This window comes from Pristiophorus japonicus, chromosome 13 (genome assembly GCF_044704955.1).
Source record: "Pristiophorus japonicus isolate sPriJap1 chromosome 13, sPriJap1.hap1, whole genome shotgun sequence".
In the NCBI taxonomy this organism is placed as follows: Eukaryota; Metazoa; Chordata; class Chondrichthyes; family Pristiophoridae; genus Pristiophorus; species Pristiophorus japonicus.
The window spans coordinates 31,178,708-31,206,033 of NC_091989.1; the positions used below are offsets into that span (position 1 = coordinate 31,178,708).

At 41.7% G+C, this 27,326-nt stretch overlaps 1 protein-coding gene across 6 annotated transcripts in view; it reads right to left on the bottom strand.

Moving 5' to 3' along the window:
* The window catches only part of kmt2e (lysine (K)-specific methyltransferase 2E), a 155,103-nt gene that overhangs the window by 121,802 nt on the left and 5,975 nt on the right, over window positions 1-27,326 (bottom strand). For all 6 annotated transcript variants that reach the window (XR_011596281.1, XM_070897316.1, XM_070897315.1 and 3 more), the window contains exon 2: window positions 12,465-12,649. Coding sequence is in view for 5 of the 6 variants with exons in the window: in XM_070897316.1 (XP_070753417.1) it covers window positions 12,465-12,535 (71 nt within the window). In the remaining variant the exon portion in view is untranslated. The remainder of the gene's footprint in view (window positions 1-12,464; window positions 12,650-27,326) is intronic.

Genomic DNA, 27,326 nt, shown 5'->3' on the forward strand with positions numbered 1-27,326 from the left:
AAGCTGTGCTGCAGCATGGTGATGTGATGCAGTCGATGACTGATGCCATCCTCTGTGTTTCCCATATCCAATGGGGAAGGGACGGTGCTGAAGCAAGTTGTGGAGACGCATCGTGCTACGCATGTTGAGGCCCAGCCCCATCGGAGTCTCAGTGGCAACCAGGAAATGGCAGGTGCTGTCCTTCCACAGGAAGACAGCATTCCGGCTCCAACCATGCACCCTATATGGTACACACTCGAGCCACCAGTGACCGTTTCCACTGGTGATGAGGCGTAGCAGTCCGCAGCTGGGCTTTCCAAGCCCAGAGCTGGTCCAGGGCGTCCTCATACAGGGCACTGTCTGCCCCCCCTAACACAGCAGCCCTCAAGCAGCCTTGCAGTAGGCACTGAGACCTCATTGAGGAGGAGCAGCAGGCATGGGACGGGGATAAAGGGAAGGGGGGGAATCTCAGGCCAAATCCCATTAAGGGGTGGGAGAGCCTTCTGTAGATGCTTTGCTATATTATGAGAACACCTGTAAATAGTTGTTTTTTAATAATGCACTTGCTAAGTTACTTGCAGCAGAACGCTGTTTATTGTATCGTTTGGTTCTGATGGTTTATTGTCTTGTTTGGTTTTGTTCGGGGTGGATTGTTTGTAACTTTTTTTTGATAAACATTTCACTTTGACCCTTTGCCGTTGGTGTCGTTTGTATCAATCACTCGGTGAATGCGTAGATGTGCCTGTATGGTGGTACATAGCATGGCCAGTATTAGATACATCCCTCAACTTCCTCCATTCAACCAAACCAGTCCATTATGAGCTGGCAATGTGTGGCTCTTGTTCCAGCAACATCTGGACGTGGCCTCCCTCTTGGATGGGGTGGCTGTGCAATCGGAGCCTCGACAGGCTCCTCTTTGTCATAGAAACATATCCTCCTCTTCCTGAGGTAGGCCTGCAATCCCCAATGGCAATGCCTTATGATGGCTAAGTTGTGTAGCATGCAGCATACCACAATAAATTCGGAGACCTGTTGAGGGAGTATTGAAGGCTGACTCCAGAGCAGTCCAGGCATTGGAAGCGGTGCTTGAGCACCCCAATTGTTTGTTCGATTATGTTACGAGTGGCTGCATGGCTCTCATTGTCGCGCTGCTCAGCTTCTGTGGTGGGGTTGTGGAGGTGGGTCATGAGCCAGGTGGCTAAGCCGTATCCTTTGTCCCCAATCAGCCAGCCCTGACCTTCCCTTTGTCGCTGAAACATTCGTGAGACACTGCTCTCATGCAAGATGAAAGCATCATGTGTGCTCCCTGGATAGTGGGCATTCACTGCGAGGATGCGCTGCGTGTGGTGGTACACCAGCTGGACGTTTAGGGAAAGATATCCCTTTTGGTTTCTGATTACCTCTGCGTTGTCAAAGGGTGCTCGCAATGGCTTCTTGTATGCTTGGGAAGTCTGCAATTCTGCCAAACCCACACGCCCTCTCATTCTGGCTCTCCCTGCTCATTCGGAACTTTATGAAGTCCATTCTGCGGGCGCAGAGCCTTTGTGACGCGGCGAATGAAGCGATGTGTAGTGTATGGAGAGATGCTGCATATGTCCCCTGCTGCTGCCTGGAAGAAGCCGGAGGCATAGAAGGCCAGCGCCAGTCACCTTCACTGCGACATGAAGCGCAGTCCTGTTGGTGCTGGAAGGCTGTAGGTCTACCTGTAGGAGATGGGATATCTCGGTCAGCACTTCCTTTCGGAAGTGCAGCCTTCTCACGCTGCTCCTCAGATAGTGGATGATGAGCGTTGGTACCTGTAAACCCGTGGGGGGTAATGCACCCTCCCCAGATGTCTTCGGCCTCTCCTCATCCTTGGGCTGACATGGCCAGCAGCCCTGCTTCTAGCTTGACGCCACCTGACAATAGCAACCAGCATGATACGCTGGTGAACTAGTAATGCCCCCATTAAATTCTCTCACTGACCTTGTAAAGATACTGTAATCTCAGATAAAAGTGCCGTTTGCAAGTCGATGCTTCACGCAGCGTGCTGTGTGCAACTGTTGCAGTCAATGTGACCTGTGATGTAGGAGCTTCATCCCTCCATTTAAATACGCCGCCAATACTGCCTACTGCATCCTGGGAACGCTGTTTATTTCAGACGTTTCCTGGGGCGGGCGTTAAATGAGATGTTAGGGCCGAATTTTCCATCCGGGGCACAAGCGCAGCGTTGCACAATGATTGACGTAATGATCTCGGTCAAACTGGAGGGCGAGGCAATAAGTTTTTGCGCCGCTGCAAATCAGGAGCCCAATTTACCGGCTGGCCACTAAAACCTGGATGCCCGGCGATTCGCCCAGAAACACGATTTACCGCCTCTCCGGTGTGCAAACAGAGATGCAGAAGAGTGGAAAATCCAGCACTTGGATCCCTATTATTTCCGGAACTTTTTTTTTGGTCTTTTACTGTTCGACGAATACAAAGTTTTCGTTTAATGTCTCTGCTATTTTCTTATTCTCCATTATAATTTCTCCTGTCTGTGCCGCTAAGGGACCTATGTTTACTTTTGCTAATCTCTTCCTTTTTACATACCTATTGAAGTTTTTACAATCTTTACAATAAGCCTCAATCACATTTGTTGACAAGAACCTGCCTAGTTCCTTCCTGAAACATGTTAAGTTTTCTTGTTCCACCACCATATTCTTAACAACCTTTTAGTAAAAAAGTTCCTTCTGCATTTCCTATTTTCTTTTGTGGCTCTTAATATGGAAATATAATCCATTGAGCTCAAATTCTATACATGGCAGAAAGCATACTTGGATCCAATTTGTGTAAAATGTTATTAATTTAAATATCTATGTACCAAATTTGATGAAAACATAATAGATTTGTTTAAAATTAGTGAGGCAACACATCAGCGTATACAGTAGTATAAACAGAATACATAAACAGATATCCAATGTGCCCATTTCTAAATAGAACACAAATTCTAATTATACAGTGTTTGCTTAGAAAAGTTATTATTTAACTGCAATATAATCAACCAGAAAACACTTTTGTGAAAAAGCTATGTAAAAGTCTAAGGCCTTCTAGCACAGGTATCACCAAGGCTAAAAAATAATAGACAAAATAAATCAAGGAGCAGAAATGAGCTGATCCATACTTAATTTTAAAAGCTGGAAGATTGTAGAAGGATAGACAGGGAGACAAGTTTTGAGTTCATGGAAAAAAAATGGGTGAACAGATAAAGTGCAAGAAGTTTTGATTGCAACAAAGCAAGTATTCAGGAAGAAAGACCATGTTTGCATTTTAGGGATACAGAGAATTTCAGAGAATCAAAAATCACACTAAGATTGGTAGAGAGACAAGAAAGTTTGCAAGAATGAAAGTAGTAGGCTTGAGAAGGAATAAAGAAAGACTTGCATTTATATCGTGCTTTTCACGATCACCAGACATCTCAAAGCGCTTTACAGCCAATGAGGTACTTTTGGAGTGTAGTCACTGTTGTAATGTGGGAAATGCGGCAGCCAATTTGCGCACAGCAAGTTCCCACAAACAGCAATGCGATACAGGTTGAGTGTCCGAAATCTGGAAACCTCGGGACCGAGGCTGTTCCGGGTATTTCCGGATTTTGGAACGTCTTTGCCTGAGCCAAGGTAAGGAGGCGAGGTCGGCCCACCGAGCTAAGGGGGAAGAGGGGGGAGCCGAGGTCGGGGCGAAGTCGGGTTGGGGCGAGGTTGGGCTGCCAAGGTAAGGGGGAAGAGGGTGGGAGCCGGGGCCGGAGTGAGGTCGGGCCGCTGAGGGGCAGGGCGAAGTCGGGTCGCCAAGGCAGGGGGAGTCCGGATTTCGGAATATTTTTCGATTTCCGGATGACTCTGCCACGGATCGGCCCGGTGTCCGGATTCCGGAACATTCCGAATTTTGGAACTCCGGATTTTGGATGCTCAACCTGTGATGATCAGATAATTTGTTTTTTGTTATGTTGATTGAGGGATATTGTCCAGGACACCGGGGACAACTCCCCTGCTCTTCTTCGAAATAGTACCATGGGATCTTTTACGTCCACTTGAGAGGGCAGATGGGGCCTCGGTTTAACGTCTCATCCGAAAGACAGCATCTCCGACAGTGCAGCACTGTAGTGTCAGCCTATTAAGTGACAAGCATTATCTTATATTCCCCCAGAAGTACAAGAGAGATGTCAGAGAAGTTTCCCAAGGTAGGAGACTGGTGCTAAACACTTGGACAAACTTGGGCTTCTCAGTAATTAAGTGCACAGCAGAGCTACATTTCCCCCTTCAGAAAATTAAAATATAGGGAGAAAGCACATTATTATGTACACACAATTATCACGACAGATGTAAAACATTTGAACTAAAGTCACACATGTTCCTCAAACAATAACAATTTCAGTGTTAAGGACACTTCATTTTAACAGCCTCCATTTTGTGCCATGAGGATCATGCTTTCCAGCTTTTCATAAATTTTTATAGCAACATTGCACATTGTACTTTAATATGCGGTGTTTGCTACGGTATATTGTATTTTGTTATATAAATCCGGACACTATCTGCCATTGAAAGTATGTTGTTTTACTGAAGCAATCATTTTTAAAAACAGTCTTTGTTTCAGTGCTAGTAAACACTGACACATTAAGTTACAAACATGTTTCCAGTCCAGATAACTGATGTTCCACTGCGCTAATATTTGAAATGGAAAAAAAGACTAATGAGGGCTCATAATTGCAATTTAAAAAAGAATCCCAGGGAGAAGTTGCATTTTTACAAATTTAGATTCTCACAGCAGCATAACTATGTAAACATTCAAGCTAATACTTCTCTGTTTGACTTTTTCTTCACATTACAAATGTTTTTTTTAATGTGGGGTGCAGAGGAAATGATATGCAACAGAATTGATTGAATTTCAACCTATATACACACACACACACATGTGGGGGGTGGGGGGAAGGGGTTGGTCAGGCCACCAGAGGTGGGGACTGGTTGGGGGGGCTGCTGGAGGTCGAGGGGGTCGGTCGGGCCGAGGTTGGGGGTGGTCGGTCAGGTGGGGGGGGAATATAGATCGGGCTGAGGCCGGGGGGGGGGCCTCGGTTGGGCCGCCGGTCGGGCCACCGGAGGTCAGTTGGGCCAAGGTAGGGGGGGGGGAAGGAAAGAGAGAGAGGGGGAGGTCGGGCCGAGGCCAAGGGGATCGGTCAGGCCGGGAGTGGGGGGTTGGGCCAAGGCCGGGGGAGGTCGGTCGGGCCGAGGCTGGGGGGGGGGGGGGGGGTTGGGCCAAGGCCAGGGGAGGTTGGTCGGGCCGAGGCCAAGGGAGTTGGTCAGGCCGAAGCTGGGGGAGTCGGTCGGTCGGGCAGCGGGATGTTGGGCCAAGGCTGGGGTAGATCAGGCCGAGGCTGGGGGAGGTCGGGCGGCCGGGCCGAAGCCGAGCAGTACGGATTCTGGAACATTTTCTGGTTCCTGGACGATCCCGCCACAGATCGGCTCGGTGATTCCAGAACTCCGAATTTTGGATGTTGCACCTGCATTACACCAGTTGATGTTTGCAATAAAAATTAATCTTCCATCTGCCTTTCTCTCTTGGGTCTATGCACACTAAAGTCCAATAATTTCATATCATACTATTAGCTCTGATATCTGAAGATTCTATTTGAACAGAAAGAATGATAATGATGCCACCTTTACTGATGCAAAGAACAGTCGGTGTATCTCTACTACATGGTATATGAATATGTCCTTGAAGAGACTTATATAGGTTATCTCTATAAAGTATAAAACAGCCATGTGCTTGCAAGATGAAAATTTTTCATCTCCAGGTTATTTACATCAACTGAAGATTTTTCCTCAGCTGGAAAATGGCAAATACAAAAAACTCTTAATTCTTATGTTTGCCAAAGAGAAAAGCTGATTTTAGGATTTAACCTTAATCTCCATAGCATTTATTCGAATAAAAACCTGTGGTGACACCAGTTAGTATGAGTTCAATGGGTGCATATCCTACTTAACAATATTTTCACTATTCAAAAGAAATCTATGAATAGTTAAACACTATTGTGTTTTGACCTGTTTTGCAATCACAAAGCTTCTACCCACAAACTAATTTTAAGTTTATTATGGTATATAAAGGTGGACTTTATATGACCAAGAGGTGAAACAATTATTTTCTACTTAAAGATGTAATGCCCATCTGAACCCATTTTTACAATACACTCTATCATTCAAATTCTCAATATTAGGATTTGTACTGAGGCTGAAATAGATCACAATCATAAGTAATCATGGCAGCAGATATCAGGAGTAACACACAATAATGCTATCTAATGTATTTCCCGGTCTTCAGAATCAGCAATACAGTTTTGATAATTGGGGGTAATATTAACCCCCCAAAACAGGTGGGTTTGGGTCGAGTGGGATGTTAAAATCTCAAACCCGAACCCAGTCCACCCACTTCTGGTTTAAACAACAAAACTTTTATTTATATAGCGCCTTTCACGTAGTAAAACGCCCCAAGGCACTTCACAGTTGTATTATAAAACAAAACAGATAAATTTGACAGGGTGGTAGGTGACCAACCAGCTCCCAGGAGACAGATTGCTCATTTAAATATTTTAATGAGGCTGCTTGCCTCCGATTTTATCTCTCTCCCAGCTTTAACGCTGGCCGGCCGGGTTTCCTGGGCCTCTAAACAAACCTGTTTCCCACTCCACTCCCCTCCCCCATGATCACCGACCCCTCTACCCAGTGATCACCAACCGGCCCCTCCCTTCTCTGTGCTGATCTCTCTGATCCCCGATGATCATGCCTCAGCCCTCCAAACCACGCTGTACCCGCCACTTCCCCACCTCACGATCTCCATCCCGAGAAGCAGGAAACCTATCTGCTCCTGGGGTCTGGCCTGTTCTGGAGCGTTCCCGCCCGACAGGGAGCCAAGTCTGTCAATCAGACTGGCTTCCGGACAGGGAACCTGTTTAATAAAAAAAAACATGCACACTGTGAAGTTAAAACGCCACAGTGTTTGGAGAGCAGAACTCTTTTCCACTGCTTGGAAATCGCTCCCCAATAAATATTGAGGCCTATAAGTGTTTGATATTACCAGACTAAGGAACAAAACCTTAAAATAAACTGCCTAAGGGCTACCCTGATGATTCAGTGGATACATTTATTGCTAAGTGCAATAATGGGCCATACCCCAACCAGTAAAATTCCAGATTTAACCCCGTCCACACCAAGTGCACTGGTCTCAGACTGTGAGCTTCAGCACCCCAAGAAATGAAGATGAGGAAAAAAATTAGCCCGAGTTCACCTCTTGATCACTATTCCATGACTTCTGCTGGAAGGTGTGCACATATAGAAGTCAGGTAAGGATAGAATAGAGTTGGTCTATTCAGCCTCCTTGAGTAAGTAGCTTACCAATGCTTACTATCGAAGTTCATACTTGGTTGAAAGACAGGAAACTGGAAAAATAGTCATTACTGGGCTCATTAAGAGTTTGGTACCCTATAGTCAACAGAGTTAAGAGCAGAAGAGGTGTATATTATAGATCACCAAATAGTGCAAAGGAGATGGAGGAGCAAATCTGCAAGCAAATTTCAGAAAGATGTAAAAATAAGTGTAGTGATAATGGGGGTCTTCAATTATCCTTCTATTGACTAGGGACATTATGTAAGAGGCAAGGAGGGGAAAGAATTCCTAAAATGTTTATAGGAAAACTTTCTTGATCAGTATGTTTCCTAGTCAACTGAGGAAGGATGCAGTGCTAGATCTAGTTCTGGGGAATGAAGTGGGACAAGTGGAGCATGCATCAGTGGGGAGCATCTGGGAAACAGTGATCACAATATCAACAGGTTTAGAGTACTTATGGAAAGGGCTAAGGAACAATTAAAGATTAAGATACTCCACTGGAAAAGGGCTAATTTCAGTGAAAAGGAATTTGGCCCAGATGGATGAGAAACAAAAATTGGCAGGTAAAATAGTAAATGAGCAATGGGAGTCTTGGGTACAGACAAAGCTAAAGCTCTCTGGATGACAAAGTATTGAGATTAAAATGAGACAGAAAAATAAAGCTTATGATAAAAAGTCAGATTCATAATACTGTAGAGAATCAAGCAAAATATAGAAAGTGCAGAGGAGAACTGAAAAAGGAAATAAGAGGGGCAAAAAGAGAGTATGAGAATAGATTAGTGGGTAATATAAAAGGGAACACTAATGTATGTATTTTATAAACATATAAAGAGTGAAAGGATAATCAAAGGAAAGATGGCGCTGATAAGGGAACAAAAGACAAATCTTTTTGTGGAGGCAGAGAGCATAGCTGAGGTACTGAATGAGTACTTTGCATCTGTCTTCACAAAAGAGGATGTTGCCAATGTTGCCAATCAAGGTTGGCATTGTTCAAAGTAGAAAATTGTCGATCTAGATGGGCTGCATACTAGGTTACTGAGGGAAGGGAAGGGTGAATATAGTGGAGGTGCTAGCCACAACTTTCAATTCTCCTTAGATATGGGGGTGATGCCAGAGGACTGCAAATGTTATACCCCTATTCAATCATCGTGAGAGGTATAAACCCAGTAACTACAGGCCACTCAGCCTAATGTCAGTGGTGGAGAAACTTCCAGAGACCATAATCTGAGATAAAATTAATTTTCACTTGGAAACACATGGGTTAATAAATGACAACAAACACAGAATTGTTAAAGGCAAATCATGTTTGACCAACTTGATTGAAATACGGAGAAGGCTGATGAAGGTAGTGCAGTTGTGTATATGGACTTTCAAAAGGTATTTGATAAAGTGTCACGTTATATACGTTTCTTCTAAATGAGACAGTTGTAATCTGTGGGCAAAACCCTGCATTGTAAACACCCCAAACACTACCCTACAACTCCAGAAGTCAGGAAGTTAGACACAAAAGCAGAGAACCTGTACAGAAGCTGAGGTGGGGGGGGGGGGGGGGCTGCGGGGGACGACACTATTATTCATATTATATTCGTGGGACTATGTTACATATGTTACACCAGACATCAGGACGCATTCTTTAAAAGTTTGCAGATTATTTGCTGCAAGACAAAGGGGAGGAAGCTGTTTCAGCTGTACAGCGCCTTGGTCAGACCCCATCTCAAGTGCTGAGTTCAGCATTGGGCACCACACCTCAAAGGATATATTAACCATGAAGAGGGTACAGTGCAGATTCACCAGAATGATACCAGGGCTTAAAAAGTTAAATTATAAGGGCAGGTTGCATAAACTTGGCTTGTATTCCCTTGAGTTTATATGGTTGAAGGATGATCTAATTGAGGTGTTTAAAATAATAAAAAGATTCAATAGAGTAGATACAGGGAAGCTACTTCCTCTGGTGGGGAATCCAGAACATTTCATGAGTGAAATCAGGAAACACCTTTTCACACAAAGAGTAGTTGAAATGTGGAATTATCTGCCCCACAAGGCTGTGGAGGCTGGGTCAATTGAAATTTTCAAGACTGAGGTAGACAGATTTTTATCAGGTAAGGATATCAAGGAATATGAATTAAAGGTGGGTAAATTGAAGAACAGATCTGCCATGGCCTAATTAAATGGCGGAACAGATTCAAGGTTCTAAATGGCCTACTCCAATTCCTATGTTAATCTCTTTACATCTTAGTTTAAAATGTTAGAACATAAAGAGCCAAGAGGCCACGAGTAACGAGAGTAACGAACACCATTTAGCATAGCTTTATATGTGCATTTAAGTATGAATACTCAGAGCTCTTCTTCCCCTCGAACAAGATGTGGAGCCAGAAGTATTAACTCAATGCCACCAGCTCACAGTGATTTCAAATGACGCCCACAGTATTATATTTTAGCGAAGAGCCATTCACATTTTATGTGAATCAGTTGTATAACTCAATTACATTTTTATAATTTTAAAAAATGTATTCAGTTCACAAGATTTGGGTGTCACTGGCATGGCTCACATTTATTGCCCATCCCTAATTGCCCTCGAGAAGGTAGTGGTCAGCCACCTTCTTGAACCACTGCAGTTGTGGTGGTGAAGGTACTCGCACAGAGCTGACTTTGTCGTAGTATTTTGGTACAACTGAGTGGCTTGCTAGGCCTTTTCAGAGGGCAGTTACATTGCTGCGGGTCTGGAGTCACATATAGGCCAGACCGGGTAGAATGGCAAATGTCCTTCCCTGAAGGACATTAGTGAATCAGATGGGTTTTTACAGCAATCTGGTAGTTTCATGGTCACCATTACTGATACTAGCTTTTTAATTCCAGATTTATTTAATTAACTGAATTTAAATTCCCCTAGCTGCCGTGGTGGAATTTGAACTCACGTCTCCGACTTATTAGTCCAGACCTCTGGACCACTATGCTACCGTACCGTTCCAACACGCAAAGAATCATAGCAAATTATTCTGAGTAAACTACTTCAGAACAAGGGACGATTTCCTGTGTGCACAAGATACACCTATGGCACAGAGGAAATCTCTGCCCATTGAGAATACCACTATCATTCAAATATTTATTAAAGAAACACACACAGTTGATCAAATTTATAAACTACCAAAGATTACATTTCAGAAATTTAAACCAATCATGGAACAATTAGGCAAACTGCCACACACAAACATTAAGTCATGAGGAAAACACTGCAGCATAGATTTTTCTATCAACTTTATGCCATAAAAAGTGGAATAATACTGATTGTAATTTTAGGCTTATAAGTTTGCTTTTGATCACTGCACTAGGAAATGTTTGGAATGGAAACAAATATACCAACATTGACCTTTTCTCCCCTCTGCTGCCAGTACTGATGTGAATGGAACTACTTGCCCTCCTTAACTTACTAGTGGATCTCCTGCGGTGGAACTGACTTGGCAGCAAACAAAATTTAGTTTTACTCTGCATCTAACCTGTGCTGTACTTTACCTTGGAATGTTATACAAGAATCAGAAGGAGATATTATAAAATTTCTAATAGAGTAAACTTTTCCTTCATAAAAACTGCAAAAAAGTGATGATTGTGTAGTTTCTATATAGTGGTATTCACTATTCACACCTGTAGTACACAAGATGTTAATGAAGACATCTAAACATCTAGCTGAAAAATAATGCTTTATTTGTTTTTTTTAAATTGTATTCTTGTAACTGCTAGAATTAGTATGTAAGGGGTTAATTTTAATGACTACACACAGTATTCTTTTTGATTGAAAGCAACTAGTTTTCACTAGTCTGTCAATTGGTCTGTCCACTAGAATTTCCTAGTTGATTTTGGGCCAGACAATAGTGGTTTGAAGTGTGAATTTGTTAATCATGCTGGGGGAGGGGCATAATTTATCATCTACGTAGACTCCTGGAGGTCCCCTGGTAAAGTTCCACAGGCTAGGTGCTGAAATCAGTGGTAGAAACTTCAATTGACAGGTATTTGGAAAGAAGGCAGGCCTCTTGACTGACCAGAGCCCTCTGTGACTGACAGCTTAGTGGGCAAAGTCTCATTTTAATCCCCCTCGCCAGCAAGAATGGTGCGTGGGAGGCAACATCGTAACTTCGCCGATTTTCAAGTCAACTGAGCCTTCTGTCGTAGCCCGATGACATCATCAGCGCTGAAACGCCATCATGTCTGGGAGAGTCCCTGACTAGCCAGAAGAGGCCACGGTTAAGTTTTCAACAATTATTTTTCTCAGAACTCAAGGGCCAGGAGGAACAACAGTGCTTCACCCACGGCCCACAAGGACCCCTTGGCCTCCCCCCTGATCGCAGTGGAATCCCCACCCCGATCAATTTTAGGCTTCCTGCCGCCAAATTCACACTTACGTCTGCTAGGCAGGTAGTGGACCTGACCGTGTTCCGGTGGGCCGTGGGATCATTTATGTAAATGAGGCCCTGCTGTTAAGATTGGCAGGGCCTCCACATCCCTGGACTCTCCAGGTGCGCAGTCAGTTTTAGGGTTCACTTGCACCATTCATGCCCCTTTTAAAAATGTGTGAAACTGTGTACTGTTTGCTTATCTGATGTAAATAAAAACAACTTATTGGTTCAAGCCTACGTCTCAATTCACTTAATGTTTCTCCAGTCCACCAGCCATTGAGAAAAGAGAATTCACGCACCAGTCGTTGGTGTACAAAATAAGGGTTCTGTTTTGATTGCTGGATCATGTTATAATTGCTCTAGATATGGGAAGAAGGTGGTGCAATCTGCAATGTAGAGGATGTGAGATCTTCTTACAGGAGTCACCAGTGATAATGAACCAGGGAAAATATCTGGTTTAAAAACTGTGACACACCTATTAAATCTTTGAACAGTCATTTGTTGCAGAAACATTTTTTTTTTAAATAAGTCTTTCTAAAGAAAAAGTCAACCAAACTGGCTTTTCACAGCACAACAACATGTATTTTCCACAGTCTAGTCAACCAAGCAGATATTGCAGGTTAATAATACTATTTTAAATGAACATTATAGTGGGGAATGCAGTGCTCTCAAATTAAAAAAAAAGTATACATATCATAAAGTTGCTTACTCTGAGCCTGCAGCCATTTCCAAATATGAGGTCTCCGTTGTGTCAAACCCTATCGGGATCACTATGCTCATGACGTTCGCTGCTGATAAAATCGACTTCTACGGAGTCCTATACATTGGCATCCAAAACACTGGGGCATGCCAGCCACAGTGCTCATTGCAAACATCTAAGTGCATCCACAAAGCCTGCAAAATAACCACAGAAATATATTAAAACTCAACAGCATTTGCATTATTATATTTTTTAAGTTAATTTTTAAACATGCACAGGTCATAAGACAAATGGATAACTTACTGCACCACATTATCCCAGCAAAACTATTTTAAATGCATCATATATTTTAAAAAGGAGGCAGCACATTGTCCCTTCACTCCTGGGATCAGCTCCAGTTCAGACCATTGGGATGAAAATCTCTTTCTACCAGCTGTAACGGCCCTTTGTGAGATGACTGGTCTGATTTTAAGAGATCGTAGCGGGATTCTGTTATACTGAAGGGCATTTGCGGCGATGGAATGTGTCTCCATTTTGGGCACAGTGTGTTTTTCCTGGATCAATTACAGCATGGGTAGATGCAAAGCAAAGCTATTTGTGCTCTATTCCAATATTTGCCTCATTTCCAGACTCGGGAGCATCCTATTCTACACGAATATGAAGTTCCCTTTTTCCAGTCATTATATCTTAAGTGGTATTGATAGTTTGTTCCTACTTCACACAATCCACAACTTAAAACTGTCCACAATTCAGCACAAATTGGCAATGCCACTTAGAAAGGACCAAGGTAACTGGTAATAAAAGGTAAAAAGAATACTTCACAATTTTATAAGAACAGTGCGCTCGAAGATGTGGTTAAGGTTCATTGTTAGAGCAGGAACTTGGCTCTGCATCTGTCCACGCTATACTTGACACAGAAGGCAAATATTGTGTGCCCAAAATGGATGTTTGTTCCAATCCCACACACAATTGTTTCCCTCTTAACAAATTTCACTGCTTTCCCAGGATAAAATCTAATTGCAATATATATTGAAATAAATTATACACAGCTTAAGTATATTTTGAAATCAAAAGTATGTTAGGTTCTTAAAAAATGCTGAGATTCTACGAACACTGAGAGAAGTCCTAGAATTTTTGATATTTTGATGCAGATCTATGAAAATAGCATACCATCTTCTAAAAGTTCATACTGGACTTATTCGTGCAGAAATTATACTTTATAATGTTGTGCTTGGCAGCATATAAGAAATCCTTCACTGAAATCACAATCTCCTGCAGTCAAACTTAGTGAAACATGGAAAATAAAATTACCACAAAGTTTTTCAATGGCTATTATTTATTAAATTCTACACAGGTCTTTTCTATCCCTGTACGTACCCATTCTGGGTCACAAACAGGAAAAACTGCTGAAACTTATTTGTTGTGGACATCACTGAGGCCTTCTAGGGGGCCACCATTTAAATTATTAACGGTTTATCACTACTTTGATCCAGGTGAATTTCTGCGCATCTTCAGATTGTTTCCCACTATTGCCAGATAGTTGGACAGGTCCAATAAGTCACCAGTAGCCCCATAGTTCCTCCCACAAACAACATAAATTATTGTCCAGCCATAGGAGCAGGTGAAAGTATGGCGCACTAACTTCACTTCCTCTTCTCTCAATCCATGACAGGAAAAAGTAGAGTTTACTGTCTCTCATATTGTTAATTTATTCCTCTATAGCTATTTCATCGTGCAAGTCCTTCTTCCAGCTTCCCTGTACCCTTGCTACAGACTCTATTATCATGGACAATGAAGTCTGATGAAACACAGACATCTGATATGGTAAATTGATGCAGGGGAGAGAAGGCCTTCAAGTTAATTTATTGGTTTGGAACCCAGTCCTGAATTTCTGGCTGAGCCAATTAAAAGTATGTCACCTGGAGATACCTATACAGAACTCCATATTTCAGATGGTTCTTTGTCCATAGTTGTTGCCAATATTACCATCCATTAACTGGGAGCCATCTATGAACATCTAATACCACTTTCAAAATAGTATTAAAAGTAGCTTTGGCATTTCTGGCAATTACAACTGGTCACTTATGCAGAAAGAAAGGAAGAGAGGGATAGAAAGAATGAATGAATGAACTTTAAATTATATAGCGTATTTCAGGACCTCCTAAAGCCCTTCAGAGTAAATTAAGTACTTTTGAAGTATAGTCACTGTTATAATGCATGCAAGCACGACATCCAATTTGTGCACAAACAGTAATGAGATAAATAACCAGATAATCAATTTTAGTGACACTGGTTGAAGGATAAATGTTGGCCAGGACACTGAGAGAACTCTCCCGCTCTTCTTCAAAAAGTACATTAGGATCTTTTATGTCCACCTGAGATGGCAGATGGAGCCTCAGTTTAGTGTCTGATCTAAAAGACAGCACCTCCAGCAGTGCAGCGCTCCCTCAGTGTCAAGTCTCTGGAATGCAGCTTGAACTGACAATCATAAAATCATAGAAGTTTGCAGCACGGAAGGAGGCCATTTTGGTCCATCATGTCCTTGCCGGCCAACAAGAAGCTATCCAGCCTAATCCCACTTTCCAGCTCTCGGTCCGTATCCCTGCAGGTTATGGCACTTCAAGTGTACATCCAAGTACTTTTTAAATGTGGTACAGGTTTCTCACCCTTTCAGGCAGTGAGTTCCAGACACGACCACAACCCTCTGCGCGAAGAAATTTCCCTTCAAATCCCCTCTAAACCTTCTATCAATTACTTGTTGACAGCTCTGCTAAGGGAAATAGGCCCTCTCTATCCACTATCTAGGCCCCTCAATTTTATACATCTCAATGAGGTCTCCACTCAGCCTCCTCTGTTCCAAGGGAACTAAAGCCAGCCTATCCAAACTGTCCTCATAGCTAAGATTCTCCATTCCCGGCAACATTCTCATAAATCTCCTCTGTACCCTCTCCAGTGCAATCACGTTCTTCCTGTAATGCGGTGACCAGTACTCCAGCTGTGGCTTAACCAGTGTTTTATACAGTTCAAGCATCACCCCCCACCCCTGCTTTGCATTTTATAGCTTGGCTAATAAAGGCAAGCATTCCTTATGCCTTCTTAACCACCTTATCTACCTGGCCTGCTACTTTCAGGGATCTGTGGACATGCACTCCAAGGTCACTTTGTTCCTCTACATTTCTCAGAATAACAATGCTACCACTGTACACATTAAATTTATGCCCCCCCCCCCCCCGAGTCATCTAGCACAGTGGTTCTCAAACTTTTTTGGTTGAAGGACCCCTTTTCAAATTGATTAGAAATCACAACCCCTCCCCCTCCCATCTAAATTATACTATATATTACTCATAATATGAAAGTGCTGCACGTAAAGAGTGTTTTAATAATGCTTTTAAGAAAACAGGTATTTACTTACAGATATCAGTGAGATGGGTGTGCCCGCTTCTTACATAAATACTCCGCAGCAGTGGGTCTGCTCCTATGGCCTGTCAAAATCTGTCACACACAAAACTATTTGCCCTCTTAGCTCCCTATATTGCTCACCCACATGCTGCAGCATCTCCCTGCTCAGACCCAATACAATCTTGCATACCCCAATGCTTCAAAAAATGTAAAGTTACAAGTTGAGTAAATCAATAAAGAATCATGTATACACAGAAAGTGACAGACATGTGGAAGAGATGGATGAAGAGAAACTTACAGAAACGAGGAAGAGTCAGAAAAAAGTTCTACCAGGAAAGCAGACATATGGAGGCAGAAAGAGAGTGGGAGAGAAGCAAAGAGTGATAAAGGAAGAGAAAGAATCCAAATCCAGGGCATCATCAATTAAATTAAAATTATTAGGAATATTAAATGTAACTCTGCAGGGGCTAATTCTTCCCCATAATACCCAAAGTAGCTACTGCATTTTGTACTGAAATTCCTTATTAAAAACAGAAAAAATAGGCACATGACTCCTGGATGGTAAATTTCAAATCTGCCATAAAATGAAAAATTCCATCAGGATTATGCAGAGTGCTCATTAAATCAAGTCAAGTAGCACACAAGATCTTGTTTAATTGATGTGCCACGAGCAATAGGTTTTCTTGTCTGAAATAATTTTTTTAGATTCTTTCAGACAGAGGCTTTAAAATGTGAATGTGAATGAACATTCAGAAAACAGTAGATCTTATGAGGTCTCCAATTCTACCAGCCTAAATTATCAGGAGGTCTGCAAGAGCAAAAAACCATTATATTCAACTTCCACCAGACCGTTGACTTTTCCATAGGTGAACTCTGCAATGTTTGTCAACCTTCAGCCATCATTAAAAACTTAATAAAAGCTGCCTTGTTTGTCCAAAACCACATGAAGATTTTTTGTAAACTTCAGAATTTCTGCATGCTAAACTAATTCAATTCAGTATAAAAGACTGAGTGTTAGTATAAAATGCCCTATTTTGGAAAAACATTTCACTAATTAACATTCTAACTACTGAAATAAAACTCAAAATAGAATTCTGGCAGCTTGATTTTCAGTTTCTATTACTGTACGTATTCAATCTTCTTTTGTTACAGACTGGAGTCCAGAGCTCCTAGCATGCAACACAAGAATTTCCATCTACCCTGTGTGAGATCTCGGACCTAGGTCTAAAATAGATTTGTGGCAAATGGGGGGGGGGGCTCCACCTTATCGTTCAGCACCCTGGAGAGGGAAATCAGTCTTTCAGTTGGCACATCTCTTTGTAAAGCATCTCTCAAGAGCTTGGATTAAGCAGCTGATGGCAAGTAAGCCTGGTACATAGCACTGGACCTGGATATCTGGAATACCAAAGTGGCTAGTGGGTGCATACTCTTTCCACCACTGAGGCAGGTCAAAATAGCTGTTTGGGAGAAAAGCTGTTGGAAAGCATTAACGAATATGTGAATATGCAGTCACATATCTCATCTTAATTGATTTGCAGAGAGGCAAGCAGTTGTTGGCAAGGTTCTGCAACTCCAACTTGTAGAATCACTTCAATGAATGTGACCACGAATTGGTCAGGAAGATGGTGGCAATGTACTCATCAAATTTTGCGTTATGCTGTTCATCATGTCAGGAGTGCCTTGTGCCCACCTAATAGCTACTCAAATCTACACTTGGCAGTTGTCTAGTGACAGTCCTCCTTGGAAGAAAAGGCAAGACAAAAATGGAATATCTTTGTCAACATGATGGTTCCAATATGATAAACCTCGTGACAGAAGTGTCCATCCTTTATGGCGACTGACGTAACCAAAGCCAAGCAGGTACAAATGCTCCACAACACATGTGACGATTGACCAGCCTGACCCATTGCAGTATAGACCGCATTGAGGACACGGACTCAGACTCACTCTCAATTCTAGATAACCCTGCAAACCAATGTCTTAACAGACAGTTGGACAAACAGTGGGAAGCTAACCAGTGCTTGATGCTGGTAAGCTGCATAGTTTTGCCCAGTTAAACTTCAACACATTTGGGGCCATTAAGCTTTAAATCCTCTGAGCTTGGGAAATAGGGAATGCCCTTAGTATGGAGTGTGTGGACTTCAAATCAGGCATATGGAAATTTTACTTAAGCAGATTTCTCAGTAGTTTCATTTGAAGACTCTTAGTTATGATGATGGGTTCCACATATGTCAGACACAAGTTGCCTTAAAAAAGGGCTCTTCTGATATCTTATTTTATTTGTGAAAATAACTTGCTTGCAAAGATATAGCACCAACAAAAAAATAAGTTTGAAAACACTAATCTTGAGCCCCCACATGTTGAAATGTTGCAGAATACATTAATGAGCAGCTTTTACAGAGTAGAAAACTACAGCCGAGAGACCAATACACTCCACCTGAAATTGTCATGTTGAAAGAGTGCTGTTTGTTTTCTATATCCTTTTCCAAAACCCTTTTGCTCCCCAAGTCTGATTAGCCGTGATTTTGAACAAGAGAAAAAGGTTTCTGTAATGATTTCAAATCCCTTTTATATGCATCAGATTGTGTTTTTCAAGATCTATAAGTACAAAAATACATACTATGAGTACTTTCACATGTCTAACTTATCTTCAGTTCTGTATTATAAAATAAGCAATATTCTGTTATCGCTATGTCTATCAGAAAACCTCAAACAGTAAAAAAGAATTAAACTCAGTAGTTTACATACATATATTTATAAAGAAGAAATCAAAGTGAATTGAAAATTATGATCCAAACCTAGATACAGGTACCAAATATAAATTACTCAAACTTTATTCTTGTAGTTTATATCATCTGACCTCCTTTAATGCTTAGTACTGCTGCACTAGCACACATTCATGATCCTCTAATCATCTCATGATTTGATATTTCAATTTATCTTCCATTTTATTAAACATAGGATATCTACTTGTAAATAAATAACCTATTAGTGATGGCAAATATGCAAAGACCTCTATAGATGCAGAAGACAAATTACACAGGTGCCAGTGAATAGTCACTGTCCTTTGCCTGACTAAAACACCACCTGGACTCAAATAACATTGATAGTCTATCGACTCCTAGCCCCACTTCAGGAGATTTTGCATAGCAGTTTTTACAGCAATTAGATCCATACAGAGTCATTTTAAAATCATAAGTACCAACTACTTCATTAGAAATTACTTTCCCCAGTGACTAGGAAGATTTCAGGACAGTGAAATTGCTTCACTAACTTGGTACAGGCAGGAGTCCTAAATCACTCAGCTCCTTGTTATCTATGTTTTTGACCACCACTGATTTCAATAGCGCTACTCATGCTGACATTGCAAGCACTGATTGGAGCCACTTTGATGGTGTTAATTGCTTCTGACAAATATTGTATGTATACTGACAGTTTGCCATGGAGTTCTGAGACTTCATGGCAAACTAAAAATATATATGGACCATTTAAAATTATAAATTATAATCTGGTGCAGTCCACATACAGCTAATAAATGTAAATGATCTCAAAGTATAATAGTATTTATTTCCTGAATTCAACTTAAAAAAAGTCTACAAACTTGTAAAAATAACATTACAATTGTGAACCTTCAGTGTGACTCAGACTCAACGAGGCCAGCCTCCCATCCTCCAACTTCTGTAAACTACAGCCAACCCAAAGCTCTTGGCTGTATTCTATCCCACATAATGTCCCACTCACTTATTAATTCTGTCCTTGCTGACCTACACTGGTTCCTGGTCTCCCAACATCTCCAATTGAAAAATCTCATCCTCATCTTTAAATCCCTTTATGGCCTCGCCCCTCTGTATTTCCATAGCCTCCTCCAGCTCTACATTCCCGAGAACTCTCTGTTCCTCTGACCTCTGATGTATCCATCTGTTCCTCTCTGCCCCACCATTAGTGGCCATGCCTTTGCTTGCTTAGGCCGAACATGCTGAAATTCCCGCCCTAAATTTGGCTGTCTCTCTATATCCCTCTCCTCCTTTGTCCCCGCTTAAAACCCACTTCTTTTACCAAGCATTTGGTCACCCCTCCCAATATTTACTTCTTTGGCTCGGGATCCATTTTTGGCTGATTGCGTTTTTGTGAATTGCCTTGAGACTTTTTCTATGTTAAAGTACTATATAAAACTTCTTTACTCAGAGATTGATAAGAATGTGGAACGCACGACCACATGAAGTGGTTGAGGTGACTAGCATTAGATGCATTTAAGGGGAAGCTAGGTAAGTAGATGAGGGAGAAAGGAAAAGAAGAATATGTTGATAGGGTGAGGTGAAGTAAGGTGGGAGGAGGCTCGTGGGGAACATAAACACCTGTTTATTATTACTAATACAAGTCATATTTTCTAGCATCAAATAGTTACAAAAGTATATTTTTTTAAACTTACTCAGATTTCACAATCTTTATTATTTCCTCCTCCCCGCAGATAATTTTGCTCATTGTGTTAGGTGTCAATGATTTGAAAATAAAACATTTCCCACTTAATTCAAATACTCCCAGGTACAGATGGTTCAGATCGGATGCAGGATAAAGTTTCTTTTGCAGCTGTCTAAGAAAACATCATGATCTAACCTCCAAAAAGATCTTTAGTGCACAAGCAGGGCTTCACCACTTCCCACATGGTTCATCTACGTGGCCTCTCGGAGGAAGATTTACAATCAATGTAAAACCATGAGCAGTTCTGTATGTACTCAGATATGCTCTGCTCCTCATTGGTCCCGACTTCCGCCCCTCGCTGTTTCCGACCTCCCCTCCTCGCCGCTTCTGGTCAGGACCAGCAAGGAGTGGAGGTCGGGACTGGTGAGGAGGTTGGGACCGGCAAAGTACGGAGGTCGGAAGCAGCGAGGAGCAGAGGTCGGGACCAACCAGGCCCGGAGGAGCGGAGAGGTCGGAGCCCAGGAATAGAGCAGCGTGGACCAGCAGCGGGTCGAGGCCCATGGAAGGCGTAGCACGGACCAATAGCGAGGTTGTGAGGCCTACACTGCATCCTATGAATCCCAGGGAGAGAGGTCCTATGGGAAGGAGGACAGTAGGAGTATATTTGTGTATATGTACTAGACCAATGCAGCAGAGCCTGGTCTCCAGTTGTCTTGGATCCTCTTGCCAATGGACCAAGACCGTGCTCTGTCAAGCCTGTGTGGTAGCTGATGTGCAACGGCCACCCCATGTTAAAAGACTTCACGCACAGGCATCTTCCACCGTTTAAAATTAAGTTCGGGACCTGGAACGTCACGACCCTCATGGACAACATCTGTGACAGAGACTGTAAGTCCCGCATCGGACTCATCAGTCACCTGAGAACTCATTTTTAGTGTGGAAGCAAGTCATCCTCGATTCCAAGGGACTGCCTAAGAAGAACTCAGATATGAGAAACTGGATTGCAATGAGAGACACTATCCCATCAATCTCAGCCAGGTTCTAATCTAGATCCGAGAGATGAAAGGACAGGGTATTAACACTTTGCATAATCCAATCTTAATTTCCTGGGTATATTACATGAAAGTATAAACTTATGCCAGAAGATTCTAACTACCTCTGTATGAAATAAACAATTATATTTCTAATGTATACTTCTGGAGATTACACTTTTTAGGGCCTTACTGCAAAGGCACAACCTCCACACCGGGCAAGTACCTTCCAACAAGCAGTCAACCTACTTCCATGCTATCACAAATGCTTCTCTTCGAAAAGGAGATACACACGAATTACTTGGTGGAAATTCATTCATTCATAGAAACATAGAAAATAGGTGCAGGAGTAGGCCATTCGGCCCTTCTAGCCTGCACCGCCATTCAATGAGTTCATGGCTGAACATTCAACTTCAGTACCCCATTCCTGCTTTCTCGCCATACCCCTTGATCCCCCTAGCAGTAAGGACCTCATCTAACTCCTTTTTGAATATATTTAGTGAATTGGCCTCAACAACTTTCTGTGGTAGAGAATTCCACAGGTTCACCACTCTCTGGGTGAAGAAGTTCCTCCGCATCTCGGTCCTAAATGGCTTACCCCTTATCCTTAGACTGTGACCCCTGGTTCTGGACTTCCCCAACATTGGGAACATTCTTCCTGCATCTAACCTGTCTAACCCCGTCAGAATTTTATATGTTTCTATGAGGTCCCCTCTCATTCTTCTGAACTCCAGTGAATACAAGCCCAGTTGATCCAGTCTTTCTTGATAGGTCAGTCCCGCCATCCCGGGAATCAGTCTGGTGAACCTTCGCTGCACTCCCTCAATAGCAAGAATGTCCTTCCTCAGGTTAGGAGACCAAAACTGTACACAATACTCCAGGTGTGGCCTCACCAATGCCCTGTACAACTGTAGCAACACCTCCCTGCCCCTGTACTCAAATCCCCTTGCTATGAAGGCCAACATGCCATTTGCTTTCTTAACCGCCTGCTGCACCTGCATGCCAACCTTCAATGACTGATGTACCATGACACCCAGGTCTCTTTGCACCTCCCCTTTTCCTAATCTGTCACCATTCAGATAATAGTCTGTCTCTCTGTTTTTACCACCAAAGTGGATAACCTCACATTTATCCACATTATACTTCATCTGCCATGCATTTGCCCACTCACCTAACCTATCCAAGTCGCTCTGCAGCCTCACAGCATCCTCCTCGCAGCTCACACTGCCACCCAACTTAGTGTCATCCGCAAATTTGGAGATACTACATTTAATCCCCTCATCTAAATCATTAATGTACAGTGTAAACAGCTGGGGCCCCAGCACAGAACCTTGCGGTACCCCACTAGTCACTGCCTGCCATTCTGAAAAGTACCCATTTACTCCTACTCTTTGCTTCCTGTCTGACAACCAGTTCTCAATCCATGTCAGTACACTACCCCCAATCCCATGTGCTCTAACTTTGCACATCAATCTCTTGTGTGGGACCTTGTCGAACGCCTTCTGAAAGTCCAAATATACCACATCAACTGGTTCTCCCTTATCCACTCTACTGGAAACATCCTCAAAAAATTCCAGAAGATTTGTCAAGCATGATTTCCCTTTCACAAATCCATGCTGACTTGGACCTATCATGTCACCTCTTTCCAAATGCACTGCTATGACATCCTTAATAATTGATTCCATCATTTTACCCACTACCGATGTCAGGCTGACCGGTCTATAATTCCCTGTTTTCTCTCTCCCTCCTTTTTTAAAAAGTGGGGTTACATTGGCTACCCTCCACTCCATAGGAACTGATCCAGAGTCAATGGAATGTTGGAAAATGACTGTCAACGCATCCACTATTTCCAAGGCCACCTCCTCAAGTACTCTGGTATTCGATTATTTCTCCCCTCAGATTGGAAACTCAAGTGAGTGGAAGAATTCAAACCTTCATCCTCTGACTTCATGATGTAGTCCCCAAATGTGCAGTGTCGCTACGACAATATATTTAACGTAAACATTTACTTGGACAAGTTTGATGGTATATTACTTTGGTCTAAGCGACAAAAATTGTTTTTTTTTCCAACCATCATTAATCAGTCAGATCCATTACCTCCTGTAACCAGAGGCTTCTTTATGAAGCTTTTAGTATTCACTATTGTTTTAACAATTAAAAAATGGGTTACAAGGCAATAATTCCTGACAGTGAACAGGAGGTTGTAGACCCATATATAGTCTAAACATCTTGATGTGTTATTGTCTTAGAATATACACCTCTAGATCTATTTATATAATGACATAGAATATTTACCACACACACATTAAATATCAATACTGCAGACAGTAAAATAATCAATCAGACCTATAGAGAAATGCAACTTTGGTTTTGTTGCTATGACACTTATTTATCATGGCTCACAAAGATATCCTGGTAATGAGGATCAGAGATATGCAGCTAGAAAATTCTGTTGTGAGCAGTACCTTGTCATAACTTAACATGCTTCACTTTAAAATGCAGATATTTTGTTATGGCTATTTGTAACATCAGTACCCTAACCATTCCTGATGCTACAAACATATTGACAAAATACTATTTAACAACCATAGCATTAAAGGATAGCATTAAAGGTGCCTGCACGAGAACAGGCAGAAATCCAGGAATATTAAACTCAATGGGGCAGGTATTAATGTGCATGCAAATGATGTAGCAATTTCACACCTAGCCCTACTCTTCAGTTGATAGCTGTTGAAGCAGATGTGGTGCTGCATGAGGGGGCTGCAAGGCAGGTTGCACTTACGATAGATGTTTTTTTTAATTATGAAAGGATGGGACAGGGTACATAGAAGTAGACTGTTTCCAGTAGTTGAAGGGTCAAGAACAAGGAGTTGTAGGTAGAATAGGGGCCCAGGGGCAGCACGGGCCAGCCCACACTGCGATATGCATGCGCACTAGGTCCGTGCAACAGAGCTGGTCTCCAGTCGTCCTGGTTAACCCTTGCCACTGGATAAAGCCCGAGTTCTGTCAAGCCCGTGTAGTGACTGGTGTGCAACGGCCACCACACGTTAAAAAAATCCACGCACAGGCATTTTCCACCCTTCAGGATGTAGTTCAGGACCTGGAATATTAGGTCCCTCATTGAAACACCTGTGAACTCATCCTTTTTTGGCGTGGAAGCAAGTCATCCTCGTTTCGAGGGACTGCCTATGATGAGGATTTAGAATACATGGCAGGAGAAACTTGCTTTGCACATGTTTAGTGTGGAGGCAGATCCTTGTCAACATTGAAAATTAGATTGGATAGGTGGATTCAGGAAAAGACATTGGAAAGAGATAGAGATAGATAGATTTCCATCATACCCCCAACTGCCAAATTCAATTAGAGGTCTCCACAGAAATCATAAATTGCACTTTAGGGTCAAAATTACTCTAACACATTGTATACTTTGTCAAAAAGACATCACTTCTTAGAAGCATTCCACAAATCTCTTCATACAACAAATTGCTGTGAAATTGTTATTTAGACAGCACAGTAACCACTTTGTGCAAAGCAGGAACCCACAAACAGCAATGAGATGAATAACCAGTTGACCTGTTTTTGGCAGAGATACGTGGCTGGATTTTCGTCATTTATCATCGAAAATACCACCCGTGGTAAATTCATCACAGATTACCACCGAAATACCGCCGATTTCATAATTTAGCACCAAAATACCACAGGTGCTAAATTCAGCAGTGATTTAGCACTGGTGGTAAAAAAAAAATTATTTTTTGCCATTTTATGACATCATTAAGTGTGCAACACCGAAATACCACCGAAAATTACCACCAGAGGTAAATTCATCAATACCACCATTTTTACTACTGGCCTAAATTACCACCGAGAAAAGTGCAGCCTTATCTGATCTTATCTGATTGAATCCAGTGCTACGGAGGCCATTTTTAAAAACGGAGCTGCAGTCCATTCCACATGAGAGAAGGCGGAGTTTTACACAGACATCTTTATGTGAGTCAGGAGTTGGATTTTAAGGTCATTTGAGGCTTTCAGTGGATTATTTGAGAAAATTGGAGGACATTTTAAGGATATTTAAGAAAACTGGAGGATATTTGAGAACATTTGAGGATATTTGAGGACATCAGCAGCTCATAAATCAATGCTTTGCTTGAACAGTGAGAGTTACGTTTCACCTTTATCGTCCACTCTATCGTTGAGTTTTACCCTTCATTTTCTAAACGTTAGACAAAGTATAAGAATGGTTAGGTTTAATAAAATGTTATAAAATGTTGTAAACTACTGTCTGTTCCACTTGTGACAGAGACTGTAATTCCTGTATTGGACTGCACATTCACCCGAGAACTCACTTTTAGAGTGGAAGCAAGGCTTCCTCGATTTTGAGGGACTGCCTATGATGAAACTTTGAAAAATGTAAAAGTCAATAAATAAATATTTTTTTTAAACTTCAACGATTTAAAATTTTTTGCAACAACAACAATATAACAACAATAACACAAGAACAACTACGAGAACTACAACATCAACAGCAAGAACAAAAACAGCAATAAATCATTCGCCTCCACCCTGCACTTCTTTTACCTGCGGCCATGACTCCAATACCGAAATACCATCGAAAATTACCACCAGAGGTAAATTCATCAATACCAGCATTTTTACCTTCCACAAAAATACCACCTATTTTACTTTGAGTGTTGCACAATCCAAAATAAAAACAAAATACAGTTAGCCCTACCACCAGTCATATTTGATGAAAATAGCGACCTTGAGTGAAAGTGGTATTTCGGTGGTTTAAATAGCACTGAAAGACCACCAGAAAACTAATGGTAGGGCTAAATGATGAAAATCCAGCCCAGCTCTTCTTTGAATAGTGCCAGAGGACCTTTTACCTTGGACAACACCTCATTTTAATGTCTCAATCAAAGGACGGCAGTCCCAACACTGAAGTGTCAGTCTGGATTATGTGGTCAAATCATTAAGATTTTCATCAAAATTAAGAACTATAACATTATGTAAAATATATAGCAAATTACAGAAAGTTATTGAATATAACCTGCCAGTTCTGCATGTTTTCGCTTTGATTACTTCAACCTGTCTTATACTCAAAAAGTTAACAGAAGAAAAACCACAATAAATTAACACGTTATCCAAATATAATTTATTGTCAAAGTATCTGTATGATCACTAAAAATACACTCTACACTTATTTCGTAATCCTTATACTAAACCAGAAGACAACCCCCAGTCCCCAGGAGAAAATATTTTACAAGAAAAATTCAGACATACAATAGTTTTATTTACTATTCACTGAATTTGACAAGAAATGTAAAATATGAAGTAACACAATATGTCCTGAGGAAACTAACGAGGACGGACGACTGCTAAGAAAACAAACACTTGGAGAATTTATGCTGGGTTCCCATGGGCCAGACCAGTCATCTTTAGGCTTAAAAACAAAACTGGAAATACATTGCAGGCCAGGCAGCATCTGTAAATAGAAAATAAGTTATGACACTTCAGCTTTATACCCTTCACCAGAAGTGTTCTGATGAAGGGTGCAAACCCCAAAATCTCATAAGTTGTCTTTTCTCCTTACAGGCATGACCTGTTGTATATTTCCAATATTTTCATTTTTTTAATTCAGATTATCAGCATTTGCAATTTTTCGTTTTTATTTAATTCCTGCACTTGATGCAGGCTACTAAAACTCTGCTTCAACAGCTAATAAAATATTTGAATTTATGCATATAAAGGGCATAATTCTAGGCAATTGTGCTATCTGGGAGGGAGTTCAATCTGCCAGAGTAAAGGTGTCTATTGCTTTGCTGTTGGTACTGCATACATTTTGAACTTATGAAACAACACGTTGGAGGTTTAACTGCAATAGCTGTCATGTTTCTAACAAACACTGGCAGTTTTGGTGGTTTGTTTCCACAACACAGTAACCCAATCGAGTAATTCTGGTGAGGAACACAACAGCTCAATTTGTTCTTGTGGTTTATAACATTACCTGAATGTCTCAACTGCA